At 40.8% G+C, this 21,118-nt stretch overlaps 2 protein-coding genes across 4 annotated transcripts; both read left to right on the top strand.

Moving 5' to 3' along the window:
• Positions 1–903: 903 nt before the first annotated feature.
• On the top strand, positions 904–10,648 carry si:ch211-13f8.1. Of its 2 annotated transcripts, none has more exons than XM_044219197.1 (9): positions 904–2,123; positions 3,398–3,464; positions 4,893–5,045; positions 5,822–6,996; positions 7,783–7,936; positions 8,318–8,531; positions 9,123–9,235; positions 9,330–9,520; positions 9,763–10,648. In XM_044219197.1, the coding sequence occupies exons 1-9, from the start codon at positions 950–952 to the stop codon at positions 9,954–9,956; spliced, it is 3,435 nt and encodes a 1,144-aa protein (XP_044075132.1). In that variant the 5' UTR covers positions 904–949; the 3' UTR covers positions 9,957–10,648. The 2 variants fall into 2 exon arrangements, with proteins under 2 accessions (XP_044075132.1, XP_044075133.1); XM_044219198.1 differs by having other exon boundaries at positions 935–2,123; positions 7,786–7,936.
• A 1,325-nt stretch (positions 10,649–11,973) lies between these two features.
• On the top strand, positions 11,974–17,649 carry tal1 (T-cell acute lymphocytic leukemia 1). 2 transcript variants are annotated; one of them, XM_044219216.1, is made up of 4 exons: positions 11,974–12,204; positions 13,489–14,037; positions 14,485–14,603; positions 15,540–17,649. In XM_044219216.1, the coding sequence occupies exons 2-4, from the start codon at positions 13,526–13,528 to the stop codon at positions 16,061–16,063; spliced, it is 1,155 nt and encodes a 384-aa protein (XP_044075151.1). In that variant the 5' UTR covers positions 11,974–12,204; positions 13,489–13,525; the 3' UTR covers positions 16,064–17,649. The 2 variants fall into 2 exon arrangements, with proteins under 2 accessions (XP_044075151.1, XP_044075152.1); XM_044219217.1 differs by having other exon boundaries at positions 11,993–12,204; positions 14,485–14,573.
• Positions 17,650–21,118: the final 3,469 nt, after the last annotated feature.

The raw sequence follows: 21,118 nt of genomic DNA, 5'->3' as shown, positions 1-21,118 counted from the left end.
TTTGTCTAATCCCACTGATTTCTGAAGGGATTAGCGGACAAATCATGACTGAGAGGCCGCTGGCTCGCCTGACACTGCCTGGACCGGGAGCTTTGTAGACAGTGAGTGGAAGCACAACACAAGGATCTGGAGAAAGATTGAGATATATTATTTGGTTTCGTTTTTTATCCGGAGGGAAAAGTTGCTCTCGCTTATGTTGGTGACCGACCTGAGGATGCGCGCTGCAATATCTGTACGGTTGGCGCAGGTTTTTAGAATGAATGGTAACTTACATTTGTGCAGTTGCACCTGAATTTATGGTAACTTTCTCATGATGGTCAACGCTGGAATTGTGTTTTAAAGGACACCATTTTCTCTAAATATCCAGGTACACTTGTCATTGTGTTTATTAGCCTATTTATGTAACAACATCTGTTTAAGTGAATGTGTTGTTAAGCTTACTTTCTTCATAATGTTAATTACATTTGTTAAACAGGCCTTTGGAAAAGTGTGGTGCATAGGATCTACAGTATATGACAGATAATTCAGAAATGTTTCAATTTCTTAAGGCTGAATAATTAATAATTAATTTTTATCTGCTTTTGTATTGAACAGGTGACTTACAGGTGATTTACAGAGAAAGTTTGGTTTCATTGTATATTGTTGACAACAAACATTTATAATATTGTTTATTCGTGCAGGGGCTCAGTTGCAGGCAGCAGTCGCTTATTCTCATTCGAAAGGATTATCCTGTGCCCTGCAAAGTAATCAGTGGATAAGGCAACGTGACTGAATCCACATTACATATCTCCTCACCAGGCAGATCAAATAGAAAGTAGCTGGTAACAGAGATGTAGAACAGATGTAAGAGACATGGTTTTGTTTGCATGCCTGTAAAAAACTTCTGTTTTTTTTTTTTTTTTTTTAAATCTACAGGATCTGTTTGGACTTTTCTGTGCATGACCAGCCAATGGAGGAACAGAAGGTGGTTGATAATATCCAAGCACAATCCAGTTCCGCTTTACCCACTGGGCTTCCCATTAATTGGGGACTCATCACTGGTCCCGTCCCTGAGCCTGTTTTCCCAGCACCCTCTTTGAGCACCCAACTTCCTCCTCCTCAGAGTTCGGCTGTGCACGCACTACAGACCAAGGTGAAGTCACTCACACAGAGAAGGACAAGAGGGAGAGAGAGAGAGAAAGAAAGAGAAAGGTTGGACACAGAGGTCTCAGTGAGCAGTTCAGTTGGGCAGATTTCATCTGAAATCCTTCTCAGACAGAGGCCCAGAGGAAAGGGTCAGGCATCTCTGCCTGCCCCCTCCTGGCGATCAGGTGCTGCGAAAAACTTGAGCAGTAGTGATGAAGAGGAGGAGGTAGAAGTGCAAGTGAGGTTGGAGATCCACAGCCCCCCAGCTGAAGTTCAAAGAGAGCGGGTGTTACAGGGGGGAGAGGAAACTGAAGAAGAGAGGTCAGAAAGAAATGAGGACCAGGTCAGTTTTCCGACAGGCCAGCCATGTGTGCTCAGGGAGGGTACCAGTCTGGAGAGTCTTCTGTCCGATAACTCAAGCAGCAGTAAGGATGACCCATCCCCTCCTCCTCCTCTACCTGTGTTCTCCTCCTCTTTTGCCACCACCTCTGCTTCTACAACATCCTCCTTTTCTTCCTCCACGTCTTCCACACCAACCAGACACTGGGCACCACCCAAGGGCTTCTGGAGAGTAGCACGACCGGAAACACTGCTTCTAAATGGTGTTGGCCCTAACAACATACCCTCCACTTTACCTTTGAAGGACTATACTCAGACAGAAGCACTAGCAGAGCCTCAGAGGAGGTCTAAACCTGCCGAAACAAGCACCAGGAGTGATATGGGAAGTGCGGTGGATGACAGCGATGCATCCTCAGAATTCAAACACTCTGACAGTGTGGAGTGCTACCTGGACAGGTGCGAGCAGAAGGAGACAGACGGCAAAGGACTGTGCAGTTCAGACAGCTGGGAGAGCATGTCTTCACAAAGTGGGGTACTGTCTGCTGATGAGAAACTGAAGGTGAAGCAGAGGGCTTATGCAAAGTTAAGGGACAGACAACATAACTGCAGGGAGGAGAGCGAGCAGAGTGAAGACACAGCATACAGAGTGGATTGTAAAGGTAGGTCTCTTGAGGGAAATACCATGTATTTAATGTCAAATGTAAAAACTTTGTAATTAATGGGTGGAGCCATAAATAATGCAAAAGCTTGACCTAAGGGTTTAAGAGACCAACTTAGGACCGAATCCCAGATAAGATCCCTCCTCCCCATCTTGAGGGGGTTTTATTTTTAGTTTGTTGATGAAAGGATTGTATTACATCGAAGGTGTCTGACAAAGTGCTGTAAAGCCTCCGGCTGCTTTATACATATCTATTACATTCTGTATACATCAGACAACAGCCCATACAGGTTGAATGGCTTCGGTTTATAATTTTTAAAAAAGTGGCTCAGTCATAGTTTTCTGATTGCCATTTGCAACTTTCTTGTACAGTGTAGTGAATGTTGTTAGCTATTGCGACTACAATATTTTCAGCAGTTTCAAAGCTGAGGTGGTCTGTTACCATTGTAAGTGGAGATGGAAATTCAGATCAGTGCCTCAGAAATAGCATTTAAGCATTATAAAGTTATTATTTTGTCTTAGAATACTTTCCAACTTTTGTAACCATTTAAAGTTCCTTATACAAGCCCTTTTTTGTCTATCTATGATGTTGTATAGAAATGCAGTATGTAACCTGGCTGACTCCCAGTGTTGAACAGATGTCAGATGTGCAGATGTGCATGAGGTTGTTGCTATTATTAGCAGTCAGAGCGGTGGGGGAAGTGTCTCTGCTTTTGTATCTCTGTCTGTGTGCTAATGGATGTCTTTGTATCCATGTAGGGTGACAGACTGTGTATTTTTCCATACTACGTATAATAATATGTCCTGTGTGTCAATACCAATACAGTCAGTGAAAGACCTGCGTGTAAATCCATGATGATCAGGTGATTTTTTCCTCTTGTCTCAGGGAAATCTGCCGTTATCTGTCTCTCAGTAGTTGCATAACCTGTTTTTTTTCTTTTTTTCTTACATTAAGGATCAGTCAGGGATAACCTATGGCACTGTCACTGAATCTATTGGTATAAAGGTTTATGAAAATCCTTATGACCATACAAAGATCCAATTATTTTAATGCCCTGTAGGTCAGTTTATGGTTGATGCTCTCTTGGCAGTAGTGTTTGCCCCAAGCAAGCACTACATAAGAACTAAACCGTAAATAAGAATAATACACTATTTTATATGAATGATACACTAGGTTAGCTAAATGTAGAGGGAAACAAAGACAGGAAATCCATGTTTTGTATTTCAGATCTGCTAAGATTTATACTTTTCCTCTCTATTTTATGCCAATCGCAGGTGCCCATGGGGTTTTGGACAGTTCAGACTCAACCATTCTTGCTCAGGAACTTGAACCCTATTTGAGGTGAGCAATGCAATGCTTCTTTATGTGCTTGGCAAGGGTGGTGATATACAACTCTTATGCACTATTTATATCCTCTCCTCATAAATTCCACTCTTACAGCTCCACTTGTGGGAATTAAGAGTCTCTTTAGTTCCCTTGGATAGAAGCAGCTAGAGTGTCAAATAAGCTGCCTCATGCAAAATCAAAACAAACAGTGTACAGATACAGGCATGATAGAGCGTATATTCATAAAGAAATATAAATATAAAATACTGTATGTTAATGAAGCTAATATTTTAACCAAAAGAGATTTTGAAATGAATGAAATTAATTTGCGAGAGATTTGCAACCTGTGATACTTTACAATAGGGAAAAAGTATTAAAACCTTGTAATTATTGTAGATGAGACACCAGACAAAACCTTAAAAAAATATTGTACTGGCATTTAAAAAAAAAAAGATAAATAAATTGAACACGTTTGTGCTCAGTTGCATAAACAGGTGGGGGGATTAAATAATTTATTTATCTTAAGGAGTAGGAGAATTTTCTCAACCCATAAAGCAACACTTTATGCTTCAGTTTATCAGAAACATTCATATTCAAATTTGGAGATACTTTGTTTTCACTGGATAGAAAGGGTATAAAAAATTGTAATCTGAAATGTAACTAGTAACTAAAGCTGTCAGACAAACGTAGTGGAGTAAAAGTATAAAGTTACATAAAATGGAAATACCCAAGAAAGTACAAGTACCTTGAATATGTATGTAAGTACTTGAGTAAATGTACCTAGTTACATTCCACCACTGATTACAGAGTGCATTATGGTCATCGTCATTATAAACTGTAGAATAAAACAACTGCATATGGGGTAACAAAACAGGCTGCTAATTATACCGTGACTGTCAGGTCAGTGTTTTATCCCAACACTGACATGACAAACTGTAATCTATTGAAACACAATATGTTCTCCTCTTGACACCCAGTAGAGAATGAATCACACTCAGTCTATTACAAGGATAATCCACATGGCTGTGTATCATGCTATCTTTATCACTGGGCCAGGGGATAAAGACAAGTACAGACGATGAAGCACAATGCAGAGCAGCTTAGCTGCTGGCTATAAGGATAGATGGATGGATGACGTTTCTCTCTGCTGCTCATGGCCAGTGCCACACCCCAGTCTATCTATCTGATATTACATAAGAAGATATTACAGGAAGACAGTTTGATTCACTCTATGTTAAGTCAATCTGTGGGGAATATGATGTCACTGGATATGTCACAACACACAATAAGCTTTGCACATTTAAAGACATCAAATACTCCATTTCACTCCAACAGATGGCAATATAGCCTCATCATACATTCAACTCTATCCATTCCCTTGCTATTTTCATCACCCACATGATTTATTTCCGAACTAATTTGCATCTTTCTCTTGATCGTCAGGTCACTTCTTGTAATCAGTGATGAGCTTCCTCTGAGCCCAAGACATGAGCAAGCCAAGCTTCTCCTGGAGCGAGCACGACTCAAGGCTCGCTCCAATCACATTAAAGGTGATCGCCCCTGCAGACGCTCCCATTCTGATCAGAGATCCACCGTGTAAGTTGGCTACATCTACTTAAGTAGGCTATGACTTCTTTTGCATCTTCACAAGTTAGATGTTAGAGGCTGTGAATGCCCCACTTGTGTTTGTGCAGTTTTGCATATGCATGCATGGGTATGAATCAGTGGTGTGATAACAAGCTCCATTTGTTGACAAGTTAATACCTTTTCTGCAAATTGCTTTGTTGCTATACCACAGTCTCTGTCGTTTAGTTTCCTGTATCTGTTTATCCCTCAGTTTCCCACCCTTATGTCTCCCTTATCTTTCTCTCTGCTTTGTCTATATCTTGCACTTGGCCTGTATTGTCAAAGCTAATGTTGCGTAACTGAGAATGAGTTAAAGCTTTGGAATCTGGCTGTGATTTGTAAACAATGCTGAGAAAATGTTTGGTGTCATTCTGTTTATGTAGTAGTGTACAGGTCACACAGTTTAGTTCCTGAAATAGCAACTACATGTACTGTATGTTTCATTGCAGTTTATTGTGTCATTTGTTTATTTAATCACCAAAAATTTTATAATTATTTTGAAAATGGGTGGCATATCAACATGCCCACATCAGCATACTTAGTTGTGATAGGCTCTTTTATCTACCTGGTCTGTTGCTGAGAGATGGCTGATATTCAGTTTCACTTTCATGTTCATTTTTGCTTTCATTTAACCTCACTTTCATAAGATACAAGCTTAGAAATGAGCTCAACACAAGTGTAACCCTCTTACAGACAAAATATGTGTTGTTTTAAAATGTGTGTCTGTTCTGCGTTATTTCTTGCAGAAAGAAGCAACAAGTTGAGTCTCCCAATCCATCACCTGTGCAGAAAGCTGTTAAAACAAAAGAAGATCTTACAGTGCAAACTGTATCTGGTCCCCTCCTCGTCCCCAACCAACCAGACACTTCACCCCAAGGTGGTCGATCCAGACGGTATGGTTGTTCACCCACACGGGTACGCTTTGAGGATGAATCAGAAAAAGAAGCAGAGTCTCGGTACTTGGATAGAGTTAGACAGCGCGGCAGGCCTGTGATGCCCAAGTCCAAGAGTAAAGAAAGTAATACAGATTCTAGCAGTAGTGGTTCAGAGAGGAGCAGAAGCCATAGAAGTGTCTCCATGCCTCCTTCACAGAAGCAAGAAGATGTGGGTGTCAGTGGTGACCCCACAACAGTGATTAAAGAGATAATAGTGCTGGTGAAGAAATGTGAGGCATGTGGCTCTGTAGTCAGAGAACCTCAGCCAGTCTCATCACTGTCAGATCCACAGAACACTGAGCTGCAGCAGCAGGGCAACCCTGAGGACCCACGGGGAAAAGCGATTCCTCACTGGGTGCCTCCAAACAAGCCAGAGGCAAGTACTCGTCCTAAAGCTCCTCTAACTGTCACTTTTGCCGGAGCTTACGTGCTGGGGGAAAACAAAGAGAGTAGCACAGGGTGGAAACCATCAGGGTTTGGGAAACTTAGGAGAAGGAGCAGGAAAGGAGAAAGCAGGATGGAGTCTGGCCACGGCCCTTACGGTCCGTCTTGGGCTCAGCGGCGTAACTCAAATCCCAGGAACAGGGTCAACTTGAGCAGAGCTGTTTCCTTCGCCCCAGGTAGTCCCATTGCTCTGGAGCCCCATTTGCTGGAGGCATCTGGTGGACTAAGGGAATCACCTACCCCAATGCTGCCTATAAAGTCAGCCCTGAAGTCAAGTTCAAGAAATCGCTCTGCTGCGGGTCAGTCCACAGTTCAGTTCCAGATAACCTCAAATCAGGGAGGTGAGGGAGGATCCCAGCATTCTGCCCTCCTGGACTCTCCAGAGGCAAGAAGGGAGTCTCCAGTGGTTTTAACCCAAGGGACCCCTGCAACAAGCAACCCAGTGCCCTGTATCAGGCCCTCCACCCTGAGGTACTCCCCAGCCCGGCTCATCACTGACCTGCCAGCTGCTGAACTCTGGGATGCCACTCCAGATGGAACAGGTGAGTAGTCATCCCATGGAAGATCGCTTAGAGAGTTCAGTACCTGTAGTTTCTGCTATTTGCATGTCATAGAGTGATACTGTACTTTCTTATGGGAGGATTTACTTTTCTGGAAAAGCAGTGGTGGAAGAAAAACTCAGATCCATTTCTCAAGTAGTAATACCACAGTGTAAAAATACTGTATAATAATAATACTGTAAAAAGTCCTGCATTTAATTAAGTAAAAGTATTATCATCAAAATGTACTTACATTTCAAAAATAAAAGTAGAATATAATAGACTGTTTAATTTTATTAAAGATATTAATAAAATATGTTTATTTAAACATATACACTTATTAATAAAATATATTTATGTTTTAAAGTACCATTTTATGTTCATCAAGTACAAGAGTACAAGTACCTAAAAATTTTACTTAAATGCAGTACTTGATTACTTGTTACATTTGACCACTGTGGAAAAGTGGAGCTAGAACTTTACTTTCTGCAAAAATTAAGATATCACAAGCTGAAATCAGCTTATGGAATTCATTTAATCTAATTTAAAACTTTGCATAATAGAGTATAGAACAAAATACAATACAATAGGGACAGAACACAACAGAACAGAACAAATTGAACAGAATAGAACTGAACAAATTGAATAGAACTGAACATAAGAGAATAGAATAGAACAGAGCAGAACAGAATACATTTAACAGAACAGAACAAATTGAACAGAACAGAATAGAATAGAATATCTTAGAAGGATTCTTTGACATCAACTCAGTACATCCTTTTCTACCAGCAGGTCTGAGTGGAGACCTTGGTTCTGGTCCTGAGTGTCGTCCTGCTCTGCGCGGCCCGGCTATGTCTCGGGCTGAGGACCTCAGAGCAGAGCTGCTGAGAGCAGAACATCTGAAAGCTGAGGCCATATGGGAGGAAAACTCTGATGGGTCCAGGTAAGCCAAGATAACAATGCTCTTCTCATAGCTTAGACAGTAAATCCCTTGCCCCCACCATCGCTGTTCCCAAAACGGCTTGAGTGTGCCAGACTGGTAGCCGTTAGGAGATTAAAATCCCGACCTGCTAGTCCACAGGATGTTATTGTTAAAAATATTCTGTGAACATCAAGACAATCCTGCCCTCTTCTGGTAATGAAACGTCTTAATGGTTTATAGCCACTTATAGCAGAATGATAAAACCATTAGCAAAATAATTGTTTTAACAGTTCATCTTAAAATATCCCTATCCCTGGTAGTTTAGTTGGGGATGCAATTGTGTCTACATTAATAAATGTTGAGTCTATATTATCAAGTATATAACATTCATAACTTTTACAGAAAGCTGGATGGACGGCCAAAGCTCTTCCTGCGTCGCTTCTTTTCTTCCATTGGTCTGAACAGTGTTGGTAGACTCGTGAAAGGAAGCCGCTCCAGCAGCATGGAACAGCTCAGTATACCCACGGCCCCCCGAGTGAGCTCTGCTTCCCCAAGCCCCACACGCAGACCACAACCTACCATACAGAGAACACCCTCGCTGCAAACCCTGCACACGGTGAGCAAGAGTAGCAAACATTTTTCATGCCATGTTATGTTTTGTTCAGGACTGCTGTGCTGCTCTGCCATTGTCTTTTGTTTTATTTCGTCACATTAAATACATGTGATTTTTTTTTTTTTTACCTCAAAAGGGTAGAAAATCTTATTCACATGTCTTTAAACTTCAAGTTCCACTTTGAAGTACCTTTCACTACTTGTTTGCCACAGTGGACCAACCGAGGCTTTGAAGTATTACCAGCCTTTCTGCCACTGGGAGCACAAATAATGCATTCTAGGTTGTCCGAGTTTCCTTCCACTTTCTGTGGTAGCCATCCTTGTTGTCCTCTTGGCAGCTGTAAGAGTACACTAAACAGATGTAAACAACTTTCTGTTCCAGCCAATCACAGCCTCTATTTGCATAATGTGTGTGTGTGTGTGTGTGTGTGTGTGTGTGTGTGTGTGTGTGTGTGTGTGTGTGTGGTGCCAAACACACACTTGTTAGTTTTAGAGGGCCGTTAGAGCCAAAACGTTACAGCTCCAAAAGCTGATATGGTGAATTTTGCCAATGTGAAAAACACAATTTGTTACAGTGCCATTTATTTGCCACTAGGTGCTGCCACTGGCTCAACTGCGCAAAGCCTCCTCTGTGCAGAGTTTAGAGAGAAGAACAGAACGTTCAACAATCCTTGGAGAGGTGCAGATACCATACGGACTGGCGCCCAGGTAGGTGTCAAAGAAAAATGAATAAAAAACACATACTACATGGTTTTACTTCATTAGTTTACTCATGACTAGAGTTGAATTTCTGCTGTTACAGCCCTGATAGCCCTCAGCTCGAGCTTCACAGGGCCCTGAGCGTTGAAGATGTACTTGCCTCCAGAATCGTGCGTCCAGTGGGCCGGGTCACCCAGGCGTTCCCTAATGGGACCATCCTCCTGGAGCTCGTCAGACCCCCAAATGGTCCATTTGGTTTCGTCATCTCAAGGGGCAAAGGTCGACCAGACACAGGTAACTATTTTAAAAATTATACAGACTTTTAATGTAGAGTTTGGTTTTGCAGTTGTTTCATTTTGGTGGTTACTTTATTTCCTCTTCTAACTGGCAGGCTATTCTGCAATGATATGTTGGGTTTCTTGAAAATAGAATAAAATAAAGAGAATAGAAGAGAAAGAGAATAGAGAATGCTTTTACTGTTAAAAGCAAGCAGGTAAAATAGGTAATCAGATACATCATCAAACCTTCCTTCCCAGGTGTATATGTAGAGAAAGTGGGTGACGGTAGTGGCGAAGGCCCCTACACAGGTCTCCTCGGCATCGGAGATGAAATTCTGCAGGTGAATGGAGAGGCAGTGGCTGGCCTCAGTCTGGACCAGGTGACGCGGCTCATGACCCGAGAAAGCACCGCTTCTCTTCGGATCATGCCGGCCCGACGCAACCAGCGCTGACTGGGAAGATAAGCATGGCACAGAGCCATTTCTCCTGAAGCCATGGATAATAATTCATCACTGCAAACAGCACTCATGGACTGCAACCTATGGTAGATGTGAAATAGTCAGTGTGTATTTCAGTGCAGTTTCACACATCAAAATGGCTACATGGGATAACAGTGTTAGAGGTTCATTTCCTATTAGTGCAAACCCATGTTAAACAATATGACAATGCAAGGGACTTGGATTACAAAGACAAATCAATAAAATAACCAAATCACAAATCTAGAACCAAACAAATCCAGTAGTAGAGAGGACTATGCCTACTAGAAATATGATTAAAATCCAGCACGACTTGTTTTTGTGCATATGTTTGTTTTCTATGGTCACATTTGAATGAATAGGAATAATTTCATTCACAAAGCTGAATTCTGACTTTAGTATTTGTGACAATCAAAAAAACTTCAACAACTCCACTTTTCTCATGTTTCTCATGCACAAAAAGCATTTATATAAAAAAAAACTGACTGCAACTGCATCACAAATTATGTATAAACAAAAAAAAACAATTATTATCTCCCTACTTTTTTTTCAATGGATCATATTTCCCTGGGGATCTGCAGGATCCCTTCATTTTACTTGTGCTGTGTCACCTATTGCTTCATGAAATTGAACTTGCTTCTAAATAAAAATGTTTTATTTTGTCAAAATGTGATTGTTGTTGAACATTCATTAATTATGCACATTTATGTCATACAGCTACAAAAAGCTCTATCAGATGGTGTTATACATTCAGTTAGATGCATGAACATATGTGAAATATTTAAATTTAGAGTAAAGTTTTAAATCATATGGATTTCTCAAAAAGTTATTTTCTTAATTTGACAGTAAAACCCGTAACACTCACATATCCGGTCAGCCTCGAGTCCCATATGGCCAATTAAGCCTATTGCTTTGAAAATTTTAGATCATTAATTTGGACCCAAAGTAGTGCTGAGTGCCCCCCACCAACAAAAATCTTGGCACAACTGCGGATTCCTTGAAAGATGCTTACAAAAACGATTCAAGGGATTATGTCAGGCCAGGCTGTTGTTAAACACGGGAGGATGATGGTCGTGACTGCTGCTTCAACAGGTCTGTTTAAAGGTCGTGACTAATTGTCGCTACGTTTTTAAAATAGGCTTAAAAACGTAATGTGTAACGTGTAAGATTTTTCACATTTTCTATCTATCTATCTGATGACGCAGCCTGCTCTCTATAATTTGCCATTCCATGAGTTTATTAGACTAAATGTATGTGATTATTTAAATTCATATATGTATTTGACTAAAAGAAGAAACGCTGTGTGGGAAATCCGTTATTAGGATGTACTTGCTACCATTGAAACTGTCCTGAATGTGCTCTGATAGCGTGCTGCTCTTTTATCTGATGCGACCAGGAGCCGATACGCTTTTATCTCCCCCAGCCATGACTCCCTATGGACCCCGAGGAACCGCCGTCCAAGGCCCCCGACACAAACAATGACAGGCAACAGCACATTTATTTATTTATCAATCAATCGATAAAGAATTGTGTCCCATTCAATTAAGGTATCGTTATCATAATTACACCCTCGTCATTTTACTAATATATTGTATCAGTAGTACATCCAGCCTGAAGGCGCACAAATGGATATGGATTAATGGATATACTCTTTTTAGGATAAAAATATAAAAAAATAAAAAAGATAGACGACCCTCTGCTATCATCAGTTATCTTATTGCAGGATAAATGGGCTTAGCAAAAACCCCTTTGTTGAAAATATAAATAGGTCAAAAGCTTAACCTGAGCTTTTGTTTATTTAATCAAAAAAATTAAAACACCTCAACTATGGCTCAGGCTACAGTATACTACCTCACGTTGTTACAGGCCGTTGCGCTGTGCCTGTTTGCCTTTTTTTAATTCTTTGCCCTCCACAAGCCTATATAGCCCACGACAGCCAAATAATAATGAATCATTTCATAAATAATGGGTTTAGGGGCTTATCGGGAATGAAGAGGCCGCTGCCGTGCGCTTATCTCACTCGGCCACATTGCGGCCCGTGTTCCGCTCCCCATACTGAGGGAGCGCACTGGATGCGGCGAGAAATAACTCAGCTACACACACACACACACACATACACACTGCTCCACAACTAGCAGGGAAAAAAAGAAAAACCTCAGACATGGATGACCCACTCACAAAATGGCTCCACTTACACAGTAACATCAACAACACGGCTGGAACGGTAAGTGCAAAGAAATACATCTCTTTATTTAAACCACAGGATTCGTTGTTCCAAAACGCTGTAGCTGGATTGCTATCGTCACAATTTTATTGGCATTATGTGCGAAATATTTAGCCGATATTTTCTGCTATTGTCCGATCGGATGACTGAAGCTGAACGGGATGTAACGGATGCGAGGCCTATTGGAGAATTCCCAGAAATTATAAGTGCGCTTTTTTAATTGGCTGTTCGTTTATTAGGCTATAATATTCTTAGGACATTTATCGAATGAATTACCTCCTAAAATACATAACACTGGTGTGCAGTGTATTCAATATGACAAGCCTTCGATGTTCTGCTTTAACAACAACAGTACTGTGGCCTACACCACGATAAAGCAAGAATGACACAACCTACTCTGACATCTGTGGCTAAGAAAATGATCATGTCCAAGTGTTTTTGAAGCTTCACGAGGTTATTTCTGGATTTGCTGAAGGCAGAAAAAAAGGAGGGATTTTATTTCGACGAAGAATGGATACCAAGCTCTTTTTCGTGGTCCTGGCATCCACAATCTCTCTATAAGGCGATAATTTCACCTCTAAATTAACAGCAGCCGAAATTAGCTTTTAATATATTCGGATGAGACTTTATGCCAAGCTCAAACGTAGGTTTACATAGGCCTACATTAAGGTATTAGCTTAACGGCATAAACTGTGCTGAAGGGCCATCAAGCTTTAGATAAGAGATTCATAGAAAGGGGGCGAAACATGTATGTAGAAGCCACAAGATAAAGCTCTTTGTAAATGGCAAGTTAAGATTTGAAGTCTCACTAGCTCCAAATTTATGATAAAAGTGTTGAATTGAGGCAACTTAACGTAATTGTACAATTAGCCTATAAGGAAATTATCATATCCCACTTAAAGAAAAGCTTTCAAACCTGCAACAGCTCACAAAAATTGTAGAATCCTCGAGAATTAAAATATTTTAAAATTTAGTAGGCATATGGCATTAGTGTTGTCCTCCCTTGTGGCAAAAAATATGTCTGCATTCGAGCTTTTTATCTTTTTAAGATATCTAAGAAAATGTAATAATTAATCAATTGTGTTTCTTATACTATTTGTTTTGTTAGAAATGTAAAGTCTGCAATTTAAAATAATACTTCTAATAATGACAATAATAATAATAATGGATTGTTTATTCCCTATAGGCTTGCATGGGAAGCAAAAGCTTGGTTATTTATCTGGTATATTAAGACTATCACATATTGTTCTGATCAATAAATTAATCGAGGAAAATCTTATTTAGGACGTAGTGGACTCGAGCGAGTGGTGACGGTATAAAAATGATGGAAAAACGGCAGCCGGAGCTTTGTCCTGGAAGTCCTGATGCAGAGTCCGGTCCTGGAAAGCGGGAGGACTCCTCCATCATCTCCAGACAGAACGGATGCAAGGAGGACGAGAAACCGAGGAGAGAGGAGGGGGAGAAGGAGAGGGGAGGGTGCTTCAAGGGGGTTGAGGAGACGGATGACGTTCCTCTGCAGAACTCGAGCAACGGGACCAGCATCAGCATCATCATCAACGGCGTTGCCAAGGAAACTGCCTCTCACAACGCCCTTGACCTGAAAAGGGAAGTGCCGGTGATCGAGCTCTCCAGGAGGGACGCTATAAAAGCGGTGGAGCAGAAGACTGAAAGCCATTTGGTGCCGATCACTGAACTTCGCAGACCTCCACCGCTGCCGCTACCGCCGCCGCAACGAGACGACGCTCGAATGGTCCAACTGAGCCCAAACGCGTTTCCTGTCCCGGCCCGGGCGATGCTCTACAACCTGGCGCAGCCTCTCGCCGCCATCAACAGGTAAAGGTGGAGACAGGAAAAGAAAAATCATATAGTTTCATGAATGCACGTTTCATCATTGATCATTATGAGTGTTCACCATAGAAAGTTTGACGGCTGCCATATTATGGCCCGGCAGTAATAGGCTACTGTAGTGTGAAAAGATGCTTGCGGTGTAATTGAGTTTACATTATGTTGACATTATTTAGCATGTATGTGCATGTGTGACAGAGTGAATTAGTAATTAAATATGTGTGTGTGTGTGTGTGTGTGTGTGTGTGTGTGTGTGAGAGAGAGAGAGAGAGAGAGAGAGAGAGAGAGAGAGAGAGAGAGAGAGAGAGAGAGAGAGCTCCTGGAGCAAGGAGTGGAGGCTGTTAAGGGTTATATACAAAGAAATAAATGATGTATGCTGAAATTCATGTTTTCTCAAATACCTATGCACCTTTTGTCTGCTTTCTGTTGCTATAGTCTCGGAGGAGAGTCGGAGCAGTACAGCATGTACCCCAGCAACAGGGTAAAGCGCCGCCCAGCGCCTTATGAGGTTGAACTCGACGAGGGTAGGCGCATTTTAGATCTTTATAAGTATGGTAAGACGCACTTCTGCTGTGTCCTTCTGCCAATACAGTCCCCTAAACGCCTCCTCCTCATCTCCATTGTCATTCATCCACTGACATGGATCTATACTGTACCTAATCTGAGTGTTGCAGAAGATGCCTTGCAAAAAGATAATTCAGCATAAGTGTTTAACCCGGAAACATCATAATTCATTGCATAAATGAGTGCTGCTAATCAGAATGTCAAATACATGTACCTGCATGTCACTAAAGTAAGCTCTTTTCAGGCGGATTTGGGGTTTATTTCATTTTTAACATCCTTTCCACCACTGCCCACACTGCCATATACAGGGGTGGAGGATGGGGGTGCTGCTGCCTCCATGCCAAGGTTTTACTGCAGAGTGGGCTGAAGGATTAAGATAGACTGGGTGTGTTCCAAGGGTGACAATAGCCTGGAAGACACAATTGTTGGGGGTGGGAGGATGTGACTACCTGCAGTGGGGCATTTTATCATACCTAAATAAATAAAAAAGTACACAGAACATGGAATAAGGGAGCACACAGTCTCCCCAACACCCTTTCCTGGGGTTTGGCATGCCAAACTAACCATTTTTCTTCTATTGCATTTGCATAGTATTTAAGACACAGCACATTGTACTGTGGCTTCTGCTCCATCATCTAAAAATCCATGATTGTACGGAAGATAATTCTGAAACCTAATTCTTTAGGATTATGAAGATTTTTTGTTTTTCCTACAAGTCAATTTTTCTCAAAACCTATGTACATCTTTCCTCCTGCTACTACTTTTTCCATTTTTATTATTGCACGCAGTGTTGCTTTACCCTTTTACAGACCGCATTATCTGTTTCAGCTCTGCATTTTGTTTTATTTGTATTACCATCTCCTATCAAGACGTCCTCTCCTTACTCTCTCTATGTCTTTGTCTTTTTCTCCCTGTTCCTCTGCAAGCTGGCCAGCCAAAGATTGTGCGTCGCATCTTCACTAACAGTCGTGAACGTTGGCGGCAGCAGAACGTAAACGGGGCATTTGCAGAGCTTCGCAAACTCATCCCCACTCACCCCCCAGACAAGAAGCTGAGCAAGAATGAGATCCTGCGGCTTGCCATGAAGTACATCAGCTTCCTCTCCAACCTCCTGGAGGACCAGGACGGAGGGAGGAATGTTGGCAGCACAACTGATGGGGAAACAGGGCTGCTGGTTGGGGCCCACGAGGGCGGCCCACAGGGCGGACCACATCAGGACACGGTGGTGAGCTTGGTCAGGGACGATCTTCTGGAAACAATGTCACCAGGCTCCAGCTGTGGAAGCCTGCCTGATGGCGATGCCGAGGGCAGTCCTGAGAGCTTTATGGAGGACCAGGACTCCCCTCCAGCTCCAAGGACTCTAACAGCTTCACGTGGGCCCCCGCTGCATCTAGCTACTAGGGATCTGAGGCGCAATGGACGTCCTTTAGATGGCTCCAGTCGCCGATGATGCTGATACCAATAAACCACGGACACAACACCTGAGACTGAAAGAGAACAATGAGAGGGACTAAAGAAATGGATATGCTCAGGACACATTAGCTTTCAGTTGTCAGTGTAGGACGGAGAATCAAGCTCCGCGTAGTGAGATAGTGGTGTCCAAAATGGATCATGAGTACGTTCCTGTCTCCACACTACACCTGAGGCAGCACTGATGAATAGCTTGGTTTGATTGGTGATCTGTTGAATTTGATCCAACAAAAGACTTGTAAATTCTGCATGTCTCATGTCTTTGACTGACCTGCGGATCATAATTTTCCGTGTTTTGAAAGTCCAAAGACTGGATATTCTAAAAACACACGCACACACACACACACACACACACACACACACACACACACACACACACACACACACACAAGAAAGAAAGAACAAGCAAACAAAACAAAACAAGACAAAACCAAACAAAATATCAATCAAAAGACACTTTTGAGAGAGAGAATTTCTATTGAAGTTTTGACCAATGCTTCACTAATGATACTATAGATTACAATATGGTGCAGCCAGAATAGATCCAAAGTGCTTGCAGAGCGCTGCATGTAAATGGTTCTAAAACATCAATGAATGAACCCTGGAGATTTATGGCCAACGAATTTGATGTGTTAGAATAATGACACAAAAGTAAGTCTGCCTCAGTTGGAGGTCGTAAATGCAGAAATAAACCGACTGGACTCTATTGCACCCATGCAGTTACGTATGTATTGTAAATAGCATTATATTTCCACTGCACAATGTAACATCAGTGACTCGAGTTCAAATCATGTGGTTTAGGATGTACTGTAGTGTGTTTGTCAATGGGTTTACTAGCAAAATGGTCTTTTAGGAGACGTGAAACGAAGAGAGAGGGGAGAAGAGACGAGATGAACTCAAAAAGTAAAGCAAGCAACTGAACGTAGTGCATCAAATGTGGTACCATTTACTTCTGTTACACTTTGGTGATGAAAAAATTACACCAAATACAGCAACAGACAGTTAAACAATTTCACTGCCTGGAATGAATATATCTATTTGAAATTGCTGTGGAGGTACAAGACATGCAGTGTTTCTTAAAGTGTACAAAATATGGGTCGTATGATATGAGATGACTCATGCAGTCCTTTTATATATGAATGTTTCAGTGTTTTTTAAACTGTAATGCAGTTGTAGTTTAGTAAGGTACACAAATAAATCCCTTCATTGCCACATTTTACATATACACACACAGACACATGCACAGAGGCACACGCACAAACACACACACACACGCCACACAGTGTTAATATCATAACAACACCAGCAGTTTTCTGACAAATACAGTTAAGTATTGCTCGCTGTTGTTGTTTATTCTGCTTTTTCAGCAGGACCTAGTAGCCTATATTGGTACCTTTGGTAACTATGGTATTTTATGAATTGCAGTAAAGGGACATTGTATGTTTGGTAATGACATATTTGTTGTATGATAGCTGTATCTATAAATATATCCAATGTTAAATCGATGAATTTTATACAAAACCCCAGAATAAAACACGCAGAGGAAAAGCCTTGTATTTGATCTCACTCAAGCATGCTGTGGGTCTCATTAATTCAATTCAATTCAATTCAGTGCAGGTCCATTCAGTTCAGTTCCTTCATTGAACAAGAAACTGAACAAATGAAACTTTTGACTAATTTTATACCTTTTATACACTTATTCATAATTGCATAACCTGACAGACAATGGCACACCATGCAACTGTTTCCCACCTTATCTGTACACACTGTAGTTAAAACCACAACCTCCTCATGAAACTCCCCCAATGAACGCTGGAATCCTCACTTCCTCCCAACAAGTGACAACTTCCTATAGAGGTTAACATGGCTCGGTGACCTGCAGGATATCCTGCCATTGTGAAAGTGGTTTTGACAGCCTCCGCTGCACTCGTTTGCACGCTGTTGTGTCTGAACACATTGTGAAACAGCCATCGAGACTCCCACCGCCCAAAAGTTATTCACTTACGCAATCGAAAAGTTATGTTCGCCAACCTGTGGTTTTTAATAAGAAATTAGCAGAGCAGTTGTAACTTTGCCACATAAATGCAACTTTTCTGTAGTCTACTTCCCTATATTCCATAACTCTTTACAGCAGACTTTGCCACCACTACCACTACTACAGCAGCATCGGCTCTTAGACATTTCTAAAAAAACTATGATTGCTTCCAGAGAGCATCAGAGACATCCAGGTGTTTCGAGACCTCTCCTGCCTCTGCTCTGGCTGTGCTGGGACTCTACTGAGGGGCTCTCGGGGTTAATGCCTGCCAAACATTTACCTGCTTCAGTGCTCCTGACTCTCCAAAAACACACAGACTCACAAAAAGAGAGGGATACAGGGAGTGAATATGAGAGATTGAAAGGGAGGGAATGAGAGGAGGCTTGTGCCTGTGTGTGTGTGTGTGTGTGTGTGTGTATGTGTTTTTATGTTTGTGTGTTAGTGAGAGCAGGCTTGTGTTAGTGTGCTTGGTCTGCACAGATCTGTGTGTGTGTGTGTGTGTGTGTGTGAGAGAGAGAGAGGTGTGTGTGTGTGTGTGTGTGTGTGTGTGTGTGTGTGTGTGTGTGTGTGTGTGTGTGTTTATCAGCTCAGTGCAGATGGGTGGCAGAGTGGCTCTTGCAGCCAAATGATTCAGTATGCTAATGAGTTGTTATCTGTGGTGCTGCAGGAACAATATACTGTCTTTCTCACAGTGGGAATCCAGCCTGCTGGGAACAGATTACACTGCGCACACCGCCAAGGTAGTTATTTATATTTTCACAGAGTAGTAGAAAATACATAAATGCACACACACACACACACACACACACACACACACACACACACGTCCACACACATCCACAGATAGGCCTATAAACAAACAAGCAAAATAACATTTTAACACACACACACACACACCACCATCACCACCAACAGCAGTAAATAAGGTGGAAATTTGAGGTAAATTTATGTCCTTCACCAGTAGATGGAGATGTCATGGGCTTTCCACTTTAATAGGTTTCAGTGTTATGTTTCTGTTCAGTATTCTTTATAAAATATTACATATGCTCTTAATTAAAGTTAACTTTCAACTCACCCGGAATGTTGTTTTTTTCCCAATTAATGAAACCTCTCCAATTGAGAGAAAGTTTTATCTTAAAAGACCCCAACTCAGCTAAAAAATAAAATCCTGAAAACTGTTATGATCGTACAAAATGATGAAATCAGTCGCAAAAGTGATCACCTTTAGTCACAATCTAACTCATTTAAAAATGTCACTTTTTATTTTCTATGCAAATTGTTTAATTACTATATAAAAATATTTAATATTTAATTACATTTACAATCTTGGTTAATTTCTATTCTTTTGACTTTAGACCCATGCCGTATAATTTCAGACATTGGATTTGGAAGAAAAAAATTATCACCTGCTTTTTAATTATTCTTTCATAATAGACAGGAATGAACAAAAAATAATCAGGCTGTCTTTGATGATGTTTATTTGGACATGATTAAAAATATATTTATTATGTCACAATATTTCATGTTATAGTAACTGTTTGTCTTCTTATGTGCCAGCGGCTGCAATCTTGGCTAAGTGTACACTCTGTGACTCCCTCTCTCTGTGTATCCCTCAGGAAAACAGAGGAAATATACATGTTCTGTGGAGCAAATTCAACAAAGAAAAACTGCAAGTCTTGTGCAGATTTGTATAAAAATGAATGAGACATGCATACATGCTAACGAGTCTTAGGTATGTTGTATTGGTAAATGAATATGAAATTCCCAGATGTAGGACCAATTTATTGCTTTATTGTAATTTAACATCAATGTTAATCAATGTGTGAGATAGACTTGGAGAATAATTTGACATATGTCATTGATTTTCAAGCATTTCAATATAGAAAACTTAAGAGGGTAAAGGCTGTGCTGAAGATATATAGTGACAGATACATAATTGATTTCACAAGAAAAATTACAAAGGAATGATCAAACATTATAACCGAATGTTATAATAAAGGCTAAGTGAAGTACCCTCTTGTGCAATCACTTGTCCTGTTGACATACTAATACGAAATACACAAAATAATTCTGGTCATAAATGTAGAGGTCAACTAGCAATGTAGATTTATTCATTCATCACATATGGAATTTTGATCTTTGTGGAAAAATCAGCCTAATACAAACCTTACCTGTACATAAAACCATTTGATGTGACCGAGGTATGAAGCCAAATTACTGCAGAAATAAAGTTGCTCAAAACACATCAATAAACAATAGCTCTCTTATAAGGTTTAATCACTTTATATGTAAAATAAGATATTTTCAGTGATTAAATATTTCTATTCCAATTACTGAAGATTTCTGGCAAAGTTAGAAAAGGCAGGCTTTTGTGTTTTTCAATGAGAAATTGTTCCTGGTCGCCTAATGTAATCATTATAAAACTACACATTGAAACTAGGTAATGCAGTCTCCCTGCTCTCTTTTTAACAAATACATCACAACATAAAAATGTCTCAGTAACCTCTCAGGGAAATAAAATACTAAATGTAGCCTAATTTATCTTAAAGATTGATTGCTGTGTGTACAGGAAATGAGTTATTATCATTTTTAATCTGGAGTCTTGACTGTTTAGAGTCTAATGACATATAGCATTTGTAAAAGTCAATGCTATTTTTCATTGTACAGTGTGGGTACACCAGAGTATAATTTATAGTGCATTCATCTCTCTCTGCTGCAGAGGGTTATCCTCCCTGTTCGGTGCTAAAACAGCTAATCTGTTGTTATGGGTATGTAATGTCAAAGAGACATTATTTTTACTTGTATCAGCCTCTGGGTGATGTTGTTTTAAACCCATATCAGTCTTCTGTGTTCCTGTGGGTCTGAATCACCTTCACTACTGCCTTCAATCTTGGCTGATAATTAGGACAACCAACAAGGATTTCACTCTTGTTCTTGCCACTGTTCCTGTACTGTACTGCCTTGCAGACCTAGTAAATCACCATATTCACATAATGAACC

The sequence above is a fragment of the Siniperca chuatsi genome, linkage group LG13, assembly GCF_020085105.1.
Source record: "Siniperca chuatsi isolate FFG_IHB_CAS linkage group LG13, ASM2008510v1, whole genome shotgun sequence".
Lineage (NCBI taxonomy): Eukaryota > Metazoa > Chordata > Actinopteri > Centrarchiformes > Sinipercidae > Siniperca > Siniperca chuatsi.
The sequence above is the reverse complement of the archived record's forward strand: the minus strand, read 5'-3'. Positions and strand labels throughout refer to the sequence as shown.